This window comes from Engraulis encrasicolus, chromosome 20 (genome assembly GCF_034702125.1).
Source record: "Engraulis encrasicolus isolate BLACKSEA-1 chromosome 20, IST_EnEncr_1.0, whole genome shotgun sequence".
Classification (NCBI taxonomy): Eukaryota; Metazoa; Chordata; class Actinopteri; order Clupeiformes; family Engraulidae; genus Engraulis; species Engraulis encrasicolus.
The window spans coordinates 41,579,959-41,603,111 of NC_085876.1; the positions used below are offsets into that span (position 1 = coordinate 41,579,959).

Sequence of the window (23,153 nt, forward strand, 5' to 3'; positions counted from 1 at the left end):
TGTAAAGATCATAGAGGACCCCTCTCAACCCCTCCATCACTCCTTCCAGTTCAGTGTTCCACTGGCGCACAACAGATTCAAGAAATCCTTTATCCCGTCAGCTGTGGCCATACTGAACAAGAGATGAGCTGTCCAGTTTTGTCAAGTCTTGTCTAATGTCTGTGTGAATCACTGAAGCCACACCAAAGACAATTTCCTGTTTCATGTGTAACAGACTTCTATTTACTCTCAATGGTAACAGACCATAAGGTTTTATCTAATCTAATCTGTGCTTCCAATTTTTTGTGCTTTCGTCTCGCGAATCGAATTTCAGAGACCGCAGCAGCACCTCCTTTACATCCGGTTACTATAGTAACAGTACACAATCCCACACAGGCAGCAGAACACCGGTGAATTTCTACGGAAACTTTTACCAAAACACCGTGCAATCATGGCTGAAATGTCTGCCATGAACCGAAAATTAATCCAGAAACTCGCTGACACTCTGTCCAAGCAAGTGAAACACTGTGAGTTATTCAAACCTTTTAAAATATGCGCCTTTGCCTTGTTAGCGCCAATCCGACAAGCCAGCGTGTAGCCCTTCTAGCCGGTCCAGCAGGCTACTTTGTCATAGCGTGTTTTGGTATAATAACAAAACGTGTGAGCTCATGAGTGACGGATGCTCGTTCCATCTGATAGAAGATCTAAAAATGTGTGGACAACTTACTGTAGAGCGCATCAAATAGGTCTGGAGACTGCCCCATTTCAAGCCTGGAGTGACCAAAGACGAAAATCTCGAGTAGTTCATTAGTCTTGGTCTGTCTCTATCTGATGAGCCCATTCTGGGGGAAAATCAACTACATGCTTCGTGGTAGGCTACTGTTGGAGCTGCATTTCCATCATAGGCCTACTCTGATTCAGGGGTGTATGGTAGAAGTACTTTTATTGACAGGCCTAACACATGATCTTCATATAACTTACCAGTTTTATTTTATACACCTCTGATTTCCATGCATGACAATAATGGCATCACCTGATATAGGATAGCATACACCAGAGATTGACAGGTAGGTAAGCTTAGGCCTACGCAAGCGAGATAAGTAAGTTTACTGAAATTGTAGGTCTATTCCTAAAACAAGTGTGGAGCAGGAGCGTGTAGGCCTATATGTTCCCACAGCCCATTGCTTCCACATCACAACGATTTTTGACATTGTTTTTTTAGGCCATTGGCCCCACAGCCCAGTGGTCCCACAGCATATTCCTGCTGCTCCATGTTTCCATATATCTAAGAATGTATTACAATGTAGGCCCTATGTTCCAAAGGCATCTCTTAGTTTACTCAGAAATGTGGGAACATGAAGTTGTAGAACATAAGACTATTTCAATAAATTCTTTAAAATGCGGGAACATGGAGCAGCAGGAATAAACTGTGGTGGTAACATAGAGCTGAGCCCAATGGACCTTGTATGAAAAAATGTGACATTACAAACGGCTGTAATATGTGTATTTCGTTGTAAAATAATAAACTCAAACAACTTTCTCTTTTCCACTTTTGCAGTTAACAAGACTGAGACAGAATGCTTGATCCGGCTATTCAATGGCCTGTTGGGGGACCACACTGAGAGGCGGGTGGGGAATGGGCTGGATCGAGGCAAATTCCGAAACATTCTTCACAAAACCTTTGGCATGACTGATGATATGATAATGGACAGAGGTACATATTGCCAGTCCAACTATACACACATTGCAATTATTATCTTAACCTAACATTTATTCTTGATTATGAGACATCATTTGGTGCCCAACCTGTTGTTTCTTATTTTTAGTGTTCCGGGCATTTGACAAGGACAACGACAGTTATGTCAGTGTCAAGGAGTGGATTGAAGGGTTGTCTGTCTTTCTACGGGGCACTCTGGATGAGAAAATAAAATGTAAGAGATGGCAAAACATTTTGTTTAAGCAGTATGAACGTATAGTTTACCGTCAGTGGTTCCCAAACTGGGGGTTGGGACCCCCGAGGGGGAGGGGGGGTCGCAGAGGTACTGAAGGGGGGTTGCAGACAAAAGGGACATTGCATAAAAACGGGAAATCGACAGTTTAACAACAGCTAACAGATGTATTTGCTGTCTTGTGGATTGCCTAGGCATTTTTTGTCCATTATTATTGCTAGATTTTACATTAATAGTTTGTCCATTAATATTGCTAGAAATCCATTGCTAGGCTAAGACTATGGTGTTTGGGGGGGTCGCAAAAATATTCCAAATATAAGTCCAAAAGGGGGTCCCCACTGAAAAAGTTTGGGAACCACTGGTTTACTGTACGGTGTACACCACTGTACCAGAGATTCTTTAAGTATAGAGATATGCCAACATAATAGGTTTCTATGGGCACCTAACATGACCAGGTCCCGGTCTGCCTAAAGGGCCGTGTCATAATGCTCCTAGCATTGAATAGAACAGTCCTCAGGTCTGCCTAGGTCTGCCTAAAGGGGGATTTCCTACCCAATAATAGAACCCGGAAACAATGGGCCAATGGCAATGGAACCTCTCTCTCTCTGGCTGTACATTGTACTTCTACTCAGGAGTGTTTCAGCACACGTTTTCTTTGCCGACTTTGATGACTCTTTCTATCCTTCAGATTGTTTTGATGTGTATGATCTTAACGGGGACAGCTACATTTCCCGAGAGGAGATGTTCCACATGCTGAAGAACAGCTTAATCAGGCAACCGACAGAGGAAGACCCTGACGAGGGAATCAAGGACCTTGTTGAGATCACTCTGAAGAAAATGGTTTGTAAAATAAAATGTGTGGAAAACTTGAGCAACAAAACACCACGTTTGCACATGAGCAAAAACCTTCATAATCCGGAGTTCCATCTCTATCATCTTCACTCAAATACTGTATGTGTACAGTACATATCCCAACATAATGTCTCTGTGTTATTGTTATTCAATGTACATTTCAAAATATAGCACCACAGGAACACAAGAACAGGAGTTTTTTTTCTGTGTTACTAATATCAATACTTTGTGGACAGGACCATGACCACGATGGGAGGCTTTCCTATGCCGATTTTGAAAAAGCAGTGAGAGAAGAGAACCTGCTTCTGGAAGCTTTTGGAACCTGTCTCCCAGACGCTAAGGTACTACTGTCTATCAGATTAATGAGGGTGCAAGTCAAGTCTTTGCCCTTGCATCCTTTACTGAGGCCTCTTTGCCGGAGTGTCGCTTTGCCTCTGTAGGTAAAACAACTAAGTTTACCTGCTGTCAAAAAGCACAGAGTGACTTTTTGGGGGCTTTCTCCGATTCAACATTCTCGACTGTAAATGAGAGAATGACCTCTATTATGTTTTTAAAAAAAAATAAGATATTGAATAAATAAATAACAGATCATCGATAATGTTGAGGAGTCCCCAGGAGAAGATGCTAGGACAAAGATTGACTTTCACTGTATGGATGGAGTGCATGATTAAATGAGACGGCTGTTACCTAATTTCATTCATTTCTGGTTCCACAGAGTATACTGGCATTTGAGCAGCATGCCTTCCAGGAACCTCTTGAACGATGAGGGTATTCTCCAACTGAAATTCTGACCCTTTTTTGTACAAAATGATATACAACAGCTTTGCAAATGCAAATAAATACAATTATTTTTAACCTTTTTTTTTGCTTTATTTATAAATATCATTAAGATTTGCTGGATTCCAGCTAAAAATGTGGAGAGGAATGATGAGGTCAGATTCTTCGCCTGGGCTTAGCAGTGACCACTTTCTTCTCTGGAGGCTGCAATTCTGGAACAGAGGCAATCTGGGAGGGGGGGGGGGACAAAACAGAAAACAGTTTATTCACCACTACAAACACAGTTTCAAGGTTAAAGCACAACTGTCCCATTTCAACGTTGTATCTTACTCTACTCTCGACTTGTAAGTACTCGAAGACTTGTCATTTTTCGTTGTCGTTAACCCCTTTCTGAGATCCTGGCCAGCGATGGGGGCACGGGTTTGTTGTTTACTTGTTGTTGGAAATGTCTTCACATATTCAAAACATTCCAAAAGTTTTGCACCATCAGACACCTTACAACACAGAACTAACTTGTGAGATTATATTCATACCTGCAAACTCAGGAGGGTTGAAAAAGGTGACAAACTATCGCGAGCCCCAACGCACGCACCCAATCCCCCCCCCGCGTGAACAAATAAAAACAAAAAAAGAAAAATACAATATTTGTTATTACTAAATTTAATTATTATTACTTATTACTTATTATTTATAATTATAACATTTAATTATTATAATTTTTAAATGTGCCCCTTTCTGCCCATGCTCTCCTCCTCCACCACCCTCCTTTCCCTCAGCGCTGCCAAATTAGCCTGTCTCTGTGCTCTATCCCTATTTCCAGCTCCACTGACATGAGCACACAACCTCCTGTCTAGAGTCTACCTCTCAACATTTCACATCATCCATTTTAAACATGTCCACCCCAGTTCTATTTATTCCATTATCCCCCCTATTATTTTCATTATTTGCAATGTAGTTTTTATTCTATTCCATTGTATTCCATTCTATTAGTTTTTATTCAATTTCCTCTGAAAACAGTGAATCACATCACACATGCCACATACATACACAGACATTTAGCATACAGCCAAACACAGCCAGCCAGCCAAACACTACAAAACCTCACACGCCATCACTCAAACCTCACATACAGTAGGGCCTATAGGCCTACACCTCACACAAACACAGCATGCCTTCAACACGCGTCACACAAACTACACCTTTAACATAGGCTATACAAAAACACATAACCAAGCTACAAAACTTCACATCCTCCACACAGCATCATTCAAACTTCACACACAGCCTAAGTCAAATACCATGGACAATGCACAGAAGAGAGGGAGGAGAGGAGAAGAGATGAAGGGAGAGGAGGACAGGAGAGAACACACTCACAGACACAGACACACGTGTGCAATAACGTGTATGATGTCTTATCTTATTATGCGAGTTATGCTGTTGCTTTAGGACTTTAAACTCCTCCAGGATTAAATATACTACCATGCGCTAGGAATGACAAGTAGGTAACTAATATACACTATATGTCGAAAATAAACAAACGTAACATCACGGAGAACTTACTTTTATAACGTCGGTAGTTTTTTGTTTTGTTTGTTATTGTTTTTCACTTACTCGCACATCCATGTCAAATCCCTGCAGGGTATTTGCGATCGCGTGGGCGTTATTAGGAAACGGCAAATCCATCGTATGCATTTGCGAGGACTTGGCAAATGTCAGACGAGGAATCTGACCGCTACGCTGACATTATTCTCCCAGCGCTGTCCTGCTCTGTCCAGCCCAAGCCGTTTTCGCTCCACCACCACCACTTCATTTCAGCGTCACTACAGTTATTACTTGCATTCACCGACACCTAACCTTGCATTAACCACTGCCACATTCTTTATCACCCGTTGAAAACCTACAAAACCGAAGTAATCCGCGCTCGTCCTCTTATTGACATTTTATTTATCAACACCGGTTCCGCGCGGGCTTCAAGCCTTCAAACATGCAGCCAGTGAATGTGAAGCTGCGTCCTTGTGATTAAACGGCAGCCAATGGGTGTGGCTTACGTCATGACTAGTGTTTATGGGTAATGTAGGAAATGTCGCCGTCTTTACGCATATCAGACAGGCAGCTGTTTACCCTTCAGAACTTCAGTCGGGCGCTACTGGCTACCCCCCCCCAAAAAAAAAACTCTTCGGATCTGCACGATTCACATCAGTCACCTATTTTGGAATCAATACGGCAAAAGGTGACAAGTTTGCAGGTATGTATATTTGTCAGTACTCACTAGAGCAGGGGTGGGGAACCTCTGTCTCAAGGGCCATTTGCGGCCCTTGAGGTTGTTTTATCCGGCCCCCGATATGATTTTAATGTTATGCAGCTTCACATGAAATACGACATACTTTGTAAAGGAATATTATAAATGATATTTTCAATACAATTAAGTTATATTCAGGGGTCCAAGAGAAGGTGGGGGCTGTTTTAAAGGTAAATATAGGCCTAAAATGCAGGGGGAAGTCTTGGTTTGTGTTCATAATATGGCCCTCGGATGAATTTGAATTGGCCCCTCGAATGAAAAAGGTTCCCCACCCCTGCACTAGAGTGATTATGTCTCACTACAGAGTGAATGAACATACGATGAGATGTTCAGGCAGATCTCCACATCTGCTGTTGGCTCGTGGCAGCCAGGTCAGATGCACAATAATGCATTTGAACCTACACTATATCACAAAAAAGTATTCGCTTACCTGCCCTGACTCACATATTGATGCAGTCGGTTCCTCTGGCCCGCCCATAAAACTGCTTTGTTTTCCCCTCCGAATGCTCCACCCGTGGTCGTGCGGTGCCAATCACTTCCAGTCATTAGGCATATTAATTAGCCACTGTTATACAACGTGAGGAGCATTCGGAGGGAAAAACAAGCAATTTCATGGGCAGGCCCAGAGATGCCGACTGGGTCAATGGACTTAACTGCCATCCCATTCCTAACCCATAGTGTTCAATACAATATCAGGCTACCTTTTGCAGTGAATAAAGCTAACTTTAGCCTTTCAGGATAGCAAAACAGTGTGGAGGAGCGTGCCCCTTCTTCCAACATGAGTCATGACTGCACCAGTGCACAAAGCAAGGTCCATAAACAGAGTGTGGTATGGATGAACTTGACTGGCCTGAACAGAGTCCTAACCTGAACCCAATAGAACACCTTCGAGATTAATAGGAGGCCTTCTTGACCAACATCAGTGTGTGACCTCACCATTATTACATTACATTACACTGCACTTAGCTGACATTTTCATTTATTCAAAGCGACTTACAGTTATGATTTTTCAGGGTTTTGGTTACAGTTCCTGGAGCAATGTGGGGTTAGGTGCCTTGCTCAAGGGCACTTCAGCCATGGATGGAGATGTAGAGAGAGGTCAGGGGGGATTCGAACCTGCAACCCCTAGATTGAAAGACCAACTCTCTAACCACTAGGCCACGGCTGCCTCACCAATGCGCGTTTGGAAAAATGCTCAAAACTCCTATAAACACACTCCAAATTTCCCAGATGAGCTGAACCTGTAATAGCTGCAAAAGGTAGTGGACCGATATCATATTGAACCCTTAAGGTTAGGAATGGGATGGCAGTTAAATTCATATGTGAGTCAAGGCAGGTTAAGCTTAGTGAATACTTTTGATTTACTATAGTGTAGCTAACAGAAATGTTTGCTCTTGAATACAACGGTTTGAAATCAGATTCAGCACCCTTACCTTTGACATCGTGTTCCTTATTATGTTGGCTGTAATGTTTAAAGACGCATCCTCCAAGTCCGTCTTTGGAATTTCCGGTAACTTGGGTCCAATGAACAGTTCAGGCTCATCACTGCTACCCATCAGTGACCGGCTGACCGTCTCCTCCGCTTTACGCTTCCGTTGGTCTAAGTGAGCAGTTCTTGGTAAAAAACGTTCATGTGAAGATGGGCCCTTGGTGGGCCTGCTGTTGGTTGTTGGTGGTCTGCTTTGTTGAATCGTGGTGGTGGTGGCGGCGCTGGTGGTGGTGGCGGTGTGGGGCTTGGGGTCTTTGCTGGTGTCAATGTAGTGGTGCAAAGAACCCATTTTGTCCTCAGTGGGAAGAAGTGGCCTTCCCTGTAGCAGGTGACCAGAGTATGGCGGTTGGCAAAAGGGTTTCTCTAGAGGAGGAGGAAGAGGAAGTGGAAGCAGAGGGAATCCCTGGTAACTGTTCGCGGTGCTCGCATGGTGACTATCTTTCGTAACATTCTGAGGCCTCCTCTCTTCTTCACACCTGCCTGATGAATCAGCCCTCCCTGGTGTAGAAGCAAGTGGTTCACTTCCTTCTGTCTTCAGATCAGATTCCTTTTCTGCAACAAAAGTAGAACATTATAATGATTGCAAAAAAACAACAACAAAAAAACGTGTATTAAGCTTAATATTCTTTAGATGTTATAATATATATAGGGGGCATACGTTTGCTGAGGGCCACTCTGTTCACGTATCTCCTTCTGTCTTGCAATTTCTGCCTGGTGTCCTCCACCGTCTCATATTCAGGGGCATAGCAAACGTGCAAAAGTCCTCCAAAAAAGCTCTTCTCGTCTTCTTTTCGTTTCGCAGCCCTGCCAAAGGAACACAAATGTTACCTCACTCACTCTACCTTATTTTGCTTTACTTTTACCTTACTCTAAACAATAAATATCTCTAAACAAAATGCCGACGTACCTTGCGCTTGTCAACTTTTGAAACTTGAAGAGGTATACTTCAGTGAACTCCTCTGCTGGATATTCATCAAGCACACGGTATTCTTCAATAGCTCCATACAGCGCGAGGAGCTGCACCAACTCTTGCATGACACCTATCGCTGGGACCCCTTGCACCAGTAAGTACCGGGATTCAAGATTGATAGTGTATACCTAAATAAAACGATACATGAAAAATAAATTGCACCCTGAATGATGATGGAAAGAGGGCAAGTAACAACAACAGTCAAAATACCTATGGCTAGTTAGCACAGCATGCATCTGATGGCGTGATTTTCTATTGTTCAGTACGTAAATCAACGACTTTATGCTCACCTTGACAGCTTTAGGTCTTCTTCCATCTCTATACTTTGGTCTTGTGTGGCAAACAGGTCGCTGTTCATGATGTTTATAGACTTTTGGACCGTCCCAAGCCGAAGCCTGTGTGGAGGTCGCCATGTTTTCCCAACAACAATACGCTCAGGCAGGAAGCAGACAAGAGTAATCAAGAAAAGAGTAACACGACCGGGCTCATCATTAACAATTGCTAAATGTATATCGTTAATAAGGATATTTCTGGAATATTATGGTTTATTCGTATTACTGTAAGGTACAGTGCCCATATAAAAGGCATATTGAAGACAAATTAAAAATTGGGAGCGAAAGCCCAAAGTTGAAATAGACGTGTGCGATTGATTATGGCTGATATGGACTTAGAGCTGTCATTCAGATCATGCTATGTTGGCTAACGGGCAGTAGATAGCAAATGACACAATTTTGGACATTTATGGAAACTGTATAGGATATTTTTCCCCGCACGAAGTAATGTTGGGCAGCCATGGGATTCAGCCTGTTACACTTGTGTTAAACAACTCGAAAAACTGTTTCCTGCACTTGCCAACGAACTTGATCACAAAACTATCATTGCATGAGGTAACTGCTGCAAGCATCAACTTTGTATTAGTTTTACTGTAGATATTTTCACGTTTTCTTTTTTAAAAACCCTCTCAAAGTAACTGAGATTTGCACACAACATCACTACATAACGTCAACTCTTTTGATTTTGTTCCACATAGAATCAAATCCTCGAGCTGTCCTGGGATGACAGTCCCTCCGTGTTTCTCAGCTGGACGAGAGGAAGGCACGCGCAGCCAGCACAAGAGGATAATGTCGAGCTTTGCAGACAATTGGCGGATAAACTAGGACTCAAAGAGGGGGAACAGGTAAGGGAGTAACGTACTACTAAACGACATAACTTGACTGCATTAATTAATAGCAACCATGGCATGCACACACTACCCTTTCATTCTTTATGCTACTACTACTGGAATTAAATACCTGTTGTGTTGTTGGTTGTTCCTCTCCAGGGTTTCCTGCGACCCTGTCAGCATGTGCAGTCGGTTCATCAGGTGTACGTGGAACCCTTGTCTTCTGATGACTGGGAGATCTTGGTGGGGATACTCTTTTATCTTGACATGTCTGAAACCTCTTATGCTACTTACTTTATTGAACTGTTTGGTGGTATGGCAAACATGCAGGTTGTTCCTCAAACAATTTAACTTCTGTATTGAAACACATATTCAATCATCAATATTTAAGTGGGTTCATGTGATTTTTGACTGACAGGAACTTCATAGTCTGGCGCTGGAACAGCAGTTGCTGGGACAGATACGAGCGGTGTATGAAGATGGTATTTTCCCTGTGTGGGTGGACCAGCGAACCTGTATCTACATCAAAATTGGTTTGTGTATTCACTCACCGACAGTCTGTTAATATGAGAACACATACTCTGTACACAGTAGCTCATATGAGCTCGTTGGTAAGTTTATTCGGTGTGTGACAATAAAAGTCATCCTATTCTATTCTGCTCCATTCCATTCTCTATCTTGAACTGCAGCCTCTTTGTCACCAAGTGTGCCTTACGGACGTCTGGAGCAGTTCACGGAGTTGATGGTCGCTCCCAAAATACGGAGCGGAGATCCAGGAACCTCTCTGGGGGCGTCAGCCTACCTCAACCAGAGCCCAAGTCCCCATACAGCCCATCCTCATGCGTCTGATCAGCCCCTCTCCAGCATCTCTTCTCTGGGTACCGAGACACAAGAGTCCCCGAATGACCAGCTGGATGTTAGTCAGGACAACCTAAACCACAACAACAACAGCAATGGGGTGGCATTGCTGACTTTAAAAGCCTGCTACGGTATGTGTTCACGGGGGGATTGGATCCAGCCAAGGAGCCTCCGCCAGTCCCCAGCATCCCTGCCTCATTCAGCGAGTGTGTACTGAGGGTTTGCAGGACGCCCCCGCGGTTCGCCAGTCACCACTGTGCCATATACGGAGAGGTCCACATGCTGCCCCTGGGTCATCACGAGGTGCACCACGTCAACAGCAGGCAGCCTCTGATTACATATGGGAAGGTACATTTTTACATTACATTACATTACATTACATTACATTACACTTAGCTGACGCTTTTCATTTATCCAAAGCGACTTACAGTTATTATTTTTCAGGGTATTGGTTACAATGTGGGGGAGCAATGTTGGGTTAGGTGCCTTGCTCAAGGGCACTTCAGCCATGGATGGGGATGTAGGGTGAGGTCAGATGGGATTCAAACCTGCAACCCCCTAGATTGAAAGGCCAACTCTCTAACCACTAGGCCATGGCTGCCCACACCCTTGTCCTACTATAAATGCAGACCATTTACCACACTCATACACATTCTATATGATTTTATTGTTACTGTATTCATTTTATTGTTTTTTTTTGTTTGTTTGTTATTATTTCATTGCTTTATGCTATATATTTGATTCTTCTGCTCTAATTTTGAGTTGTATGTACAGTGACCTGGGATAAGAGTAGAGTAGAGTAGTGTAGAGTATCATTTATTGATCCCGAGGGAAATTAAGGTGTCAAGTATCATACATACATAAATACAGAAGAAGATGCAAAGACATCATACACAACATTGCACATATATCCACCATGCATATATTCACAGGTTAGATCTCTCTATCCCCTCCCACCCACATTCACACACACTCACACACACACACACACACACACACAGACACACAAGGCGCATGCTTAAAATAAAAAATAAAATGTATTGTAATAATTATTATTATGATTGAAGATCTCCAAGATGGCATCTCCAAAGGAGGTGCGTGAGAGGGCCAAGCAGGCCATGGAGGGGAGGAAGAGGAGTGAGCTGAAACCCCTGGAGAGGAGGAAGTCGTCCAGTCGTGGTGGTGGTGGTGGTGGTGCTGCTGCTGCTGCTAAGGATGGGGAGGAGGAGGAGGTGGTGGTGGTGGGTCGTCAGGAGGAAGATGAAGTGCTGGTCAGGGTGAAGTGCCACCTGGGAGACCTGGACGGGGATCATGCAGACTTCCAGAGGGGGGAACTGCACAGTGGCCGGCTGTGGGTGAGTTACTTGGCAGAGTTGGGTAAAACTGGTTTTAAATGATACTACTAATATTATTAGTGGTGAATTGTGAAGAAGCAGTGTCGCGCTCTTCCTTGACTTAAATGAAGACTGGAGTACCTTGAAAAGCTGCACCTGCTAAAAAAAAAACATTTGAGGTGTGCGGGCTCTCACCAAAAACTTTGCTAATAATGTTATTATAGTAAATATAATATTATTAATAAATAATACTAGTAATATTATGATGATACTAATACAATGAAGTAATAATATTTGTACTTTTGCACATATCCCATGATGTCACCTATTACATTTATGTTACCTATTCGTTTGCACTTGTGCAACATATTGCAATCAACTGGTTTGGTAAATGTATGGAACAAAGAATATAGGATATGGTATGGTGTCTTATGTCATTACCGTACTCGTTGTTCATGTCTTGCATTGACAGAATACAGGAACTACACTATACTGTATTATATTAAACTACGAAGTTCAGAATAGCTTTGTAATTTCCTCTTGTCTCTATCCTATGTTTGAGTCTATGCTGTGCTCTTACTTGCTTTTAGATTCCCAAGGCTTTGAGGAGCAGGTTACAAATCGATCTTCATTCCACGGTTCGACTGAAGCCAGTGAAATCCAATCCGAGAGTGGCCTTGTCCGTCAGGTTGCAGCCGGTACAGCCAATGGTATGTGTAGATGTCCTATTCACCATTGCCAGTTTGACATGCCACTGTGACAAGGTACTTTCATGACTCTTTTCTACTGTCGGTTTTCTGGTAGGCCCACAGCTCACCAAAGCACGACTTGGACGCCACGTTTTGCTTTTCTAATAGGCACAACACAGCTCAATCGTTAAGTGAAAAAGTGGGGGCCGAGTCACACTGTGTCGAGCTGTAGGCCTAGCAGAAAACGGCCATTGGAAAAGAGGCAAAAGTGTACTACCTCTTGAACAGCCATCCCACATCCACAGTATGTCCTATTGTGGGATAGTTAGGTAATAACTAGGAGGAATCATTGAAAAAGTCAAACACCCTTTTACAGTTCTCTCATGAGTCATGACCTAGGCCTTCTTCACTGTATTATTCAGCTCTAGATAGTATTCCACAGATGGGTGATTCTCACGAAGCTAAAAAAATCAATGGCAATGAGGTTTTAATGGTTAAATATGACAGGGATTCTTTTGATAATATACATTACTGTAGAGCAAGACGTGTACTTTCTGGCACACTAGTTCATTTAAAAAAATGTTATTTTTATTTTCCACTTTTAATGCATTTTATAGGCAAATTCTCATTACCGAAATGTGTCCCGACCAAAATTTCTGGTCTTTGAATTAGGTTAAAACATAATAAAAAAATTAAAAATACGTAAATGACACTACAAGAGCGTTGGTCTATGTCTGAAGTTTCATTAAGTGTTCCTTGTTGGCAAATTAAATAATGAACACTAATGAATATTTCAAGAAAAGATCGTGTCCCCAAGTTTTTCTTCTCATTACCGCAATATATTTCAGAGCTACAATTAAAAGCCATCAGAATTTCAATATGAGCTGAAACTACAATTGATGTGTACCAACAGGAGATTCAAGATGGCTACATGATTAGTCAGCCTTATTGTTTGTGCCTGTAAAATGTCACAATTTGTCTCAAAAAAATGCAAATACGACAAAAGTGGTTCTCATTACCGAAATTAGTCAATATTTCAAAATGAAAAAGATTTTTTCATTTTAAACTTGCTTGGTAATAGGGTATTCCTTTTCAGAATTCAACAATGGTCATGAATTAGCTATGTCATAATTACTCAAGTTACAGTTAGCATTATTGTGCTGAGCCATCTCATTACCGCAATACACATTCTCATTACCGCAATGTTTTAAGTACCTTTCGGTAATGAGGATTGTCAATTTCGGTAATGAGACTCTATGGTGATTTACATTTAGAATATATTTTCATGACATATATCCATTTCGCTTTGTATTTATTTACATTTTTAAACATGCAACTGCAACCTTAAATACAAATTATATATTTGCAGTATAAATATTGTCACTATGTCACTTAATTACAGTTAAAGCACTTGATGAAAGTGTTAAGTGACATTGCATCCATTTCGGGTTAAAATATGCAATTGTATTGAATCAATATTCGATATACAATATTGTAAGTAAACAAAGCAAAAGTAAATGCCAAACATATGCAATAGCTTTAATGGGGGTTTGTCTGTAAAAGTGATCATCTCCCTATACATTACATAAGCTAAATTGAGTGGTCATACAGGTGTTGTTCATAGACCATTTTTTCTGTTCTCATCCTTTCTGGCAAATGTTGTGGTGACATTTATATTTTGTCCCACCCTTGGAAGAACAACAATCGACTATGGACCAGAAACCCTGTTGTGAAAGTTCATTGAGAGCAAGTAGCAACTTAATTCTTGCTCATACTGTATGCCAATCCATGAATCAATATTCCACCCTCAAAATGTGGTCCTTTGATGCAAAAAAAATAATCAAACTGCCTAGTGATGTCACCCAATGCAAAGGCAATGGCAAACAACGAACCCAGCACTCGCAGTGAAGTTGTCAGATTGCGTAGATGGCAAAAAGGGAACAAGTTGGGAGACAAAATCGACTCACTTCAAGTCCATGTGCTTTTCCAGAAATTGACAGATTTTTTTGCTTCCTGTGTTTGGTTGTCATACCCTAGTGGGTTTGAGTATTTAAGTATCCTTTTTTACTAACTTGACTTCCTTCCAAAATCTAAGTTTTGGATCCAATTTGATCATTGTTAAAGGGTGGCACAAAAGGCTTGGCATTTGAAATAGCAGTGAATAGGCCTATTTAGCGAATTCAGCGAGAAGTAAGCTTAGTTTTTAGAATATTTCAATCAAAACTAGTAAGAAGAATCATTTGGAGGAATGCTCTAGTTGCCTTTCCCAAATTAGAAACTCCTCATGCATGTTTTTTGCAGCCTTTAGGAAGGTTTCAGCCCCCATACTCTGATCCTTAAGCCATGCTCAAACACCCATGTACCCATCTTTTAGTCATGCTGTGAGTTCTTGATGTCCTGGGTAAGTGGAAAGGTAACGGGATCAAAACAGCCTCAAAATGCACTTTGCACTGATTTAGCTGAAAATGCCCATTAACAGCAATTCAAAATTCCAAGTCTATTGTGCCACCTTTTGACAAGTATCAAACATGCTAGAAAATGAAAAGGAAGTGAAAGTAGTTCAAAGGAACAATACTGCAAGAGAAGAGCAGGATTTAGCAACGTTTTAATTTTGTTTTTCATGCACCCTATACTAATTATGGGCATGTCTGATATTGTCCTGAAAACCAACACTTTTTCTTTTTAAAAAATGTGAGTGAAATGAAAGCCCACTTGGGAAACTACAACTCCCATTGTCATGATCCAGCGCTCCACAGCACACACATGAACACTGCACATTGCACACAACAGAATGGTAGTTATGCCTCACCCGCATTTATGCCTCATCCCCAATAGCGCCCGAACGGGAGCAGTACCATGCTCAGGGTACCTCAGTCATGGAGGAGGATGGGGGAGATCACTGGCGGGTCAGGAATCGGGAGTCTGATGCCCTGACTGCCATTAGTGTGCAATGTGCAACTCAAACAGTTAGTGGTGTTCAGTGATATTTCATAACACATAACGTTCATAGTGAATTCCGGCTTTGGTCCGGACAGTATTATGGTGATACTGTACCAAAAATGTACCGAACTGTGACCCTAAAATCAAGGTGTACCGAACCGGCATACCATACAACCTACTCTAGTCATCTCCTGTTCCTTCTACTTCCTACTTCCTAGTTGCCGGTGCGCGCCGAGTTAGAAAAAAAGTCCAGTGCACGACCTCGCACTGCGACATGATTTCCCTTCTCATAACAGATTTAGATTTCTGGTCCACTATAGATTTTTGGCTGGAGAGATCAGTGGTGAGTTGTGATATCATATTCAGGGTGGGGATGAGGACGGAGTGGGATGTATGCGCTTCATTTGGGTCATCAGGTGGCTACCCTCCGGTGTTTTGATGATGGACGAACTATAACTATAACTATAACTATAACTATAACTATAAAGGGCAGTCATGGGTGAGCGGTTAGGGCGTCAGACTTGCATCCCAGAGGTTGCCGGTTCGACTCCCGACCCGCCAGGTTGGTGGGGGGAGTAATCAACCAGTGCTCTCCCCCATCCTCCTCCATGACTGAGGTACCCTGAGCATGGTACCGTCCCACCGCACTGCTCCCCATGGGGCGCCACTGAGGGCTGCCCCCTTGCACGGGTGAGGCATAAATGCTGTGTCACAATGACAATGGGAGTTGGAGTTTCCCAATGGGCTTTCTTAACTTCAGAGTGCACCCCTTGGCCTTCACCCCTTGTACTATGATGTTACTTTGGTGCCCAGGAGGGGCCTCGCCTATTCACCTACTGCAGGGGTGGGGAGCCTTTTTCATTCGAGGGGCCTCTTCAAATTCATCCGAGGGCCGTAAAAGTTCTCAGAGAGCCGTACTAATAAAACAAACTAGGATTTCCCCCAGCACTTTAGGCCTATATTGAAGGCAGCCACCTTTAAAACAGACCCCACCTTCTCTAGTTCCCCTGAATATAACTTAATTGTATTGCAAATGTATTTTCTAAGATTCCTTTACAAAATGTGTCATATTTGGCTGGGTTAAGTCTTGAATCCCAATATCCTTCAGTAGCTTAATGAATGGTTTTATATAGAATATATTTATCATCTTATTAGGTGTCATTTGATTAGTTCTGCCCTGGAGGCTCTGTCGTTGTGCTAATAATAATAACAAATAACACATCATTTACTAATATTTGGCTTTAGTTCAATTTATTTCTCCTTATTCTCATTACCGAAAACTCATTCTCATTACCGAAATATATCCCTCATTACCGAAATGAGTACTTAATTGGAAAAAAAAGTACTAAAGGAAAACTGTATTCATGTATATTTTTTATGAACACAGTACCTTTCATGTTTCTTTCACTTCAGTATATTTTTGGACCGAAATTGTAGGTTTTCACTGATGTATTCTAAAATTAAAGAGGAAAACAAATGATCCTATTGCGGTAATGAGGTAAAATGGTAAAATTCTTAAACTAAATTAATAAGAAAAAAAACTTTTTGGAGTGTTTTATGTAGCCCCTAGTACAACTATCAATATTCAATGAACACAACTGCTAGAACAATTAAGTGTCCTAATACATTTCATGAAAGAAAAAAATTGCGGTAATGAGCATTTTAGCAGACATGGACCTATAAAACGTTAAAAAATGTGTTTTAAAAAGTTGTCAGGTAAGTTGATATTATTGTGCTTAGTAACTGTACACTTTGATGTAACTGATTCAAAAAGAAATTCAACCAAAAAAGCATTTTGAAAAAATGGTTGTCAAAACACCTTTGTTGCACGTTTCGTGAGAATCACCCAGATGGTTTGTGTTCTCGTTTGTGAAAGTAATAATTCCCATAGATAGATCATTTTGTGATCATGTGGTTCACCACAACACACAGTGCTACAAACAATAGAATTCAACCTTTCCAATGAAATTCTACATCTCTTCAATACAAGTCCGTAATCCTTCCTGTTCTTTGTGTCCCCCCTTTGACCTTTGACCTTTGACCTTTCCCAGGCCCAAGCGGAGGGAGAGGAGGAGCTCCGCACCAGCTTCCTGGAGTGGCTTTATGCCCAGAGCCACGAGCCGCTCGTCTGCCTGACCGGCCGCTCTGACCACATCCTCCTGCCCAGTGGAGAAGGTACAGTAGCTTAGCTGATGACGGTACTCTTCGCTTATGCGAATAAACAGAGAAAACTCTGAAGAGAGCTGTCGTTCACTTCCTTCATTCATCAGTGTTTCATGTGGGATTCAGCAGCCAGTTATAATCTGTATGAACTAGTATAGGCGATAATGTGAGCGTCTTCTTCACTTCACAGTAGCTTAGCGGCCAATGTAACGATGACCGCTAACAGAGCTCACCGTAGTATGACAGTAAACCTGCCGCACAACACCTTGCACAGATATGTTACTGACTGAGATAGCAGATCGACGTTTAGCTCACTTGGCGTGGGTTTGAGACTGGGCCTCATATGACAGGGGTTCTCCCAAAGATTAAGGTGGAGTGGCAAAAACACCCCAATAATGAAAATGTTGATCATTGTCTTGTCTGCTGATGCCTTTTTCGACTATGTGAGGTTCAAAATTCTACAGTTTTGACCCCCCCAATGTAAAGAAATCCTGCACACTGTCCATTCCACCAACAAACTTTAATGCAATGTTTCGGTCACCCGCCATTCTTCAGGTCTTGTTCTTTACCTGAAGAAGGTCAGGTGACCGAAACGTTGTATTAAAGCTTGTTGGTGGAATGGACAGTGTGCGGGATTTCTTTACACATAAATGACAACCCCACTGGGATAATATCCTACGCACCTACCCAACTACAGAGGTGTGCAAAAGCTTCTTCTTGAACTTTGACCCCCCCAGTGTTGACTTGAAGCTGGCGCCTATGATGGGCCTGGTGTGTCAGGATGACTGCTTGTTAAACAAACCTAATAATAGTTTTGACTAACAAAATCCACAGTCACATTGCTGAGGTATCTGATATTAATTAGTTCAGAGGGTGATGGATACCGGCCGCTCTCTTCACATACAGTACATTATAAACAAGTGATTTTTATGCTGTAAAGTAGCTTTCATCACGGGACACATTTGTTTACCTTCTCAGGAAAAGCTGAGTTTGCCTTGACCGTGTTGAAACCAGACCCTTCTGAAAAGGACACAGAAGAACTTTTCTTTTTATCAAGTGTGCTGCAAAAGAAAGACATTCAGGTAATACACTTCGCATTACTATCATTTCTTTTAATATTTTTCCACATTTCCACAATTACATGCAATCTAATTTAGATTCAGATGGGGTATGGTGTTTTACTTTTTTGCTTTTCATTTAAAAAGCAAATGCAATTTAATTTGTGTATAATCCTGTGTAATACTTATCATGTTACATGTTACATGTTAGATAAGTTCAGTAAATAAGATCATTTCATTATTTTTCTTTGGTGTTGTCATGTAGGTTGTCCTAGAGCCACTGAGCTCTGACTCCTCTGCACCTGAGAAGGATCCTGATGAAACTCATGAAGATTTCCCCTTACTCAGCCACCTCGGGTAAGATGGAGTATTCATCTCACCATAGACAAGCGATGACAGACTGGAATATCTGGTAGTGTCGTGCATAGACATCATATAGAATTCTCAAAATTTTGTCATGTTTTCATATATTAATAATGGTGTATGTGGGTCAACTGTAATAAACATTTGAAATCAAATTATATCGGCTATACACGGTTAATGGCTATACTGTACACCAGGGATGTCAAACTCTGTTCCAGGGGTCAAATTTGGCCAGCAGAGCCATTTTATTTGCCCCCCAGGCCTGAGTTTGACATCCCTGGTGTAGAATATAGCCATTAAGTGGCTACTGAACTGAGTGACAGAGGTCGGGAGTAGCTCTTGGAGGCTGGTCCACCAGAGGCATCATGGAACTAAATCGGAGAAATGCTTGGGAGGGAGGGGCAGGGGGCATTAGACAGTCCACTGAAGCCTCTCAGCTCAGGCCCTGGTGGAAGAGGGAGAGAGAGAGAGAGAAAGATGGAAAAACACTTGCTCAACAGGATGCCAGCCTGTTAATTGGACAGGTTGAACCAGATGCGATGAACAATCATATTCTGCATTTTGCAAATGGTTTTCTCTTGACAGCAGAGCATGTGTCATATTTGGAGACACTTGTTGTAATGGCATTAGAAAGTGGACGCATGCTTTTCCTGTGGGGAAAGTTATCCAGTGTTTGTCTCCTCCTACTACATAAGAGTCTGTGGACTGGCCCTGCCGTAGCCAACCAGTAGGGCACTCGTCTGCCATGTGGCTGACCCGGGTTCGATTCCCAGCCCGGGTCATTTGCCGACCCCTCCCCATCTCTCTCCCCATTCCCTTCCTGTCCACCTCTCCAACTGTCCTATCGTCAATAAAGTCGTTTTAAAAAAAAAGAGTCTGTGGACTGTGTTCTGTGTTGCACAGGGCTGTGGAGGAGATCGGCCGTGTGGCGTTTGAGCACGTCTCCCACAGTCTCATGGGAAAGCCATTGTCCCGGGAGCTGGTGGCAGCTGGGATTGGACTGCGTAGTGGAGCGGTGCTCATCACTGGAGCCAAGGTACAAAGAAGACTTTGGATTTGTTTTCTTTTCCTCCCCCCCCCCCTCCCTCTCTCTATCTCTCTCTCTCTCTCTCTCTCTCTCTCTCTCTCTCTCTCTCTCTCTCTCTCTCTCTCTCTCTCTCTCTCTCTCTCTCTATCCCTCTTTGAAAGTGACCTTTGAACTCAGGAGCTGCCTGTCCAAACCCGGCTGAAGCATGCGGCTGTAATCAGGCCAGGGGTCAGACAGTAAAAATTCTGTCACAGATTTGATCTGACCAACTCTGATTCAACTGAATATAATCAGTGATCAGCTACTCTATGACGTCAAATGGATGGCAGGATTTTTACTTTCTAAACCTGGGATTGACTTTAAATGCAACCTGAGATTTTCTGATCAAGCCATACCTGCAAAACAAAAGTTTTATGAATGAGTTTACAATTTCATTCAGTCTTTTTTCCCCATGCCATTTCAATCTTTTCAGGGAAGTGGGAAGTCTTCCTTAGCCAAAGCAGTCTGCCGGAGATCAATAGAGGAGTTGGATGTTCATGTTGACATAGTAGATTGTAAGATGCTGAAAGGTCAGACTTCCCTCCATTTCTTCTTTCCCACTTTTGCCAATTTCCAAAAAGTCAAATTTTTCAACGTTTTAAATAATTCCAATTAATGACAAATGCTTTTCAAATGTACTCCTTTTTTTGCTTCTCAGGGAAGCGAGCGGAAACGGTTCGGCAAAGGTTAGAGGAGGTTTTTGAGCAGGCGTTGTGGAGACAGCCCTCAGTGGTCCTGTTGGAGGACCTGGACATTGTCACAGCAGCTGCTACCTCTCCAGAGCACGAGCACGGTCCTGATGCAATGATCCATATGCACATTGCTCAAAGTACGACACCAGTTTAAAGTGGTAACAGATTCTACTTGTGGGGGAAAAGTACTTCAAATAATGTGTAACAATATTTAAAATAACAACAAGCATGAGCAGTGCCCTGACTCAATCCTAGTTCGGCACATTGCCCAACGTATGAGACCATTTTAAAGTGTTAAAAGGACACTGTGTGAGATTTGTAGTTGTTAATTTCCAGAATTCATGCTACCCATTCACTAATGTTACCTTTTTCATGAATATTTACCACCACCATCAAATTCTAAGTATTCATTATGACTGGAAAAATTGCACTTTTCATACATGAAAAGGGGGATCTTCTCCGCCATTTTGAATTACCAGAAATAGCCATTTTTAGTTGCAAAAATTACTGTACTTGGGCCATACTAGAAAATATTAGTTTATTACTTAGTAAACTTTCATGAAAAGATCAAATTTGGCAATAGGCAACCCAGTTTCAACTAGAAATGCACTCAGAGAATGCAGACCTCCGCCAGGGAAGCTGAATTTGTTCTAGTATTTGTGACATGGTGTGGTGTGATTCATGCAGGCCTACAGGTTAGGCCTACCATTGTGTTGAGAGAAGTGAACCTTCAATGTTAACCAAATGATGTGTCTCTTTTTTTAGCTAGGATGTGTGTCACCTGGTTAGCTTTAGTATAGTTCACCTGTCATTGTGGGATTGGCAAATGTTTGGTCATGCCATATAGGCCCTACTGTAATGTGGAATATGTAGGCCTATACTGGAAATTATTAGATCCCATCGCTGTAGCCTTAGTGACATTGTTCATTCATTGAGTGTTGGCAGCATGCCTTTCATCACATAATTGTTTTGCCACAATATTAAATGGCACAGCTATTAATGTAATATCCACCCATAATAATTAATGATATATGACTACGGTGGTCAACATTGCCCTTTGAGAACACTTTAGGATCACACACGCTGGCTAACTATACTACTATAGTTCTTCCACCCTTCGAACAAACTTCAACCGGACAGACGAGAGAAAGCTGATTTGGTTGAGAACAATTAACTCCGCGAAAGCTGCGACGTACGCGTGACATTATAGCCTATGTCGTCATTATTATATTACATTATGTTTTAGTGACTGGCTACGCCTATGGCTTCGGCCATGTGGGCACAGTGACAGCAAATCCGCGCTGTGCGCTTTCTGATTGGCTTTGTTGTGGTGACCGTCGCAACACAACTTCGATTAACCAAAATCTAGTGAACTGCACACCTTCTCCTCCTTGGCGCTGCCTTCATCACTGTTAACCACTGTTCGCCGTTATTAATATCTCCACCCTTCGTGGACTTCAACTGAACAGGGAACAACTGTTCAACTCCGCAAAACCTGATTTGATTGTCAGGCCAAACGCTCGGAGAACAATTAACTCGATATGTGTGCCATATTGTACATTTTTTGGTGTGCTATTGGTTACGCAGCCATGGCACAGCAAATCGGCGCGCTATGCTGTGGTCACTGGTCACTGTACATCAATCCAAATCGCAGGCACGTCCTGTCATTGCTCAATTCACCTCTTCCACCTTGTGGCTGCCCGCGAAATAGCAGCGAACGAACAGAGTGACAGACGGACAGACATGCCACACAGAAATCGGGCGATCACATAACCTCCTGGCGGAGGTAATGAGCAGCATAGTTGCAGTACCTTTTTTGACCATTTCCTGCACAGTGTCCCTTTAAGGGGTTTTATTTATTGGGAAAGCACTTGCAATCATAAACAGTATATTAGATTAGATTAGATTAGATTAGATTAAACTTTATTTATCCCCAAGGGGAAATTCTTTGTCCAGTTTGCTCTGTAGATTAAAAAGAGAAGTAAAAATAAAAATAAAAAGAATAAAAAGAATATGAAAATAAAAAAGTAGATAAAAATAAATGAGGTGATCATGCAGAAAAGTCCAGGAGTTTCTCTTTGTCCTTAATGGACAAATTATACAGTTGCATGGCTCTAGGGACAAATGATTTCCCCAGTCTGTCAGTCTTGAATTTCAGTGCTCTCAGCCTCTATATACATCTAGTGACAATGATAGACATAATAGTTAAGCATTACATTGTTATTGCTGTCAGTGACTCAGTACATGTACTGTATGTGTGATTAATTGTTTTTTTTTTAAGATGCACTGTGTAATATTTTTTTGCAGTTTCTTTCTAAAAGTCATGCTGCCCATTCTCAAATGTTACCTTTCTCACAAATACCTAGGTAGCTGCCTACCATCATCATCAAATTGGAAGTATTCATTATGACATTTTTCATACATGAAAAGGTGGATCTTCTCCATGTCCGCCATTTTGAATGTCCAGAAATAGACATTTTTAGCTGCAAAACTTACTGTACTTTGGTCATACT

At 42.0% G+C, this 23,153-nt stretch overlaps 3 protein-coding genes across 3 annotated transcripts in view; 2 read left to right on the plus strand and 1 right to left on the minus strand.

Moving 5' to 3' along the window:
* Positions 1–349: 349 nt before the first annotated feature.
* On the plus strand, positions 350–3,635 carry LOC134436650 (calaxin-like). Its single transcript, XM_063185962.1, has 6 exons — positions 350–506; positions 1,538–1,693; positions 1,806–1,910; positions 2,617–2,768; positions 3,017–3,121; positions 3,496–3,635. Exons 1-6 carry the CDS (start codon positions 431–433, stop codon positions 3,544–3,546), a joined length of 645 nt encoding a protein of 214 aa, XP_063042032.1. The 5' UTR covers positions 350–430; the 3' UTR covers positions 3,547–3,635.
* Positions 3,611–8,745, minus strand: LOC134436649 (RNA-binding protein 48-like). The gene is made up of 5 exons (XM_063185961.1): positions 8,606–8,745; positions 8,253–8,443; positions 8,004–8,149; positions 7,290–7,897; positions 3,611–3,785 (listed from the first exon to the last, which is right to left on the minus strand). The coding sequence occupies exons 1-5, from the start codon at positions 8,726–8,728 to the stop codon at positions 3,714–3,716; spliced, it is 1,140 nt and encodes a 379-aa protein (XP_063042031.1). The 5' UTR covers positions 8,729–8,745; the 3' UTR covers positions 3,611–3,713.
* A 270-nt stretch (positions 8,746–9,015) lies between these two features.
* pex1 (peroxisomal biogenesis factor 1) overlaps positions 9,016–23,153 on the plus strand; it is a 39,607-nt gene continuing 25,469 nt past the window's right edge. The window contains 14 exon segments of the mRNA XM_063185068.1: positions 9,016–9,202; positions 9,346–9,492; positions 9,637–9,720; positions 9,896–10,010; positions 10,167–10,407; positions 10,410–10,683; positions 11,403–11,690; positions 12,260–12,379; positions 17,350–17,473; positions 18,440–18,543; positions 18,785–18,876; positions 19,786–19,918; positions 20,382–20,478; positions 20,607–20,777. Coding sequence (XP_063041138.1) covers positions 9,095–9,202; positions 9,346–9,492; positions 9,637–9,720; positions 9,896–10,010; positions 10,167–10,407; positions 10,410–10,683; positions 11,403–11,690; positions 12,260–12,379; positions 17,350–17,473; positions 18,440–18,543; positions 18,785–18,876; positions 19,786–19,918; positions 20,382–20,478; positions 20,607–20,777 — 2,098 coding nt within the window. The 5' untranslated portion in view covers positions 9,016–9,094.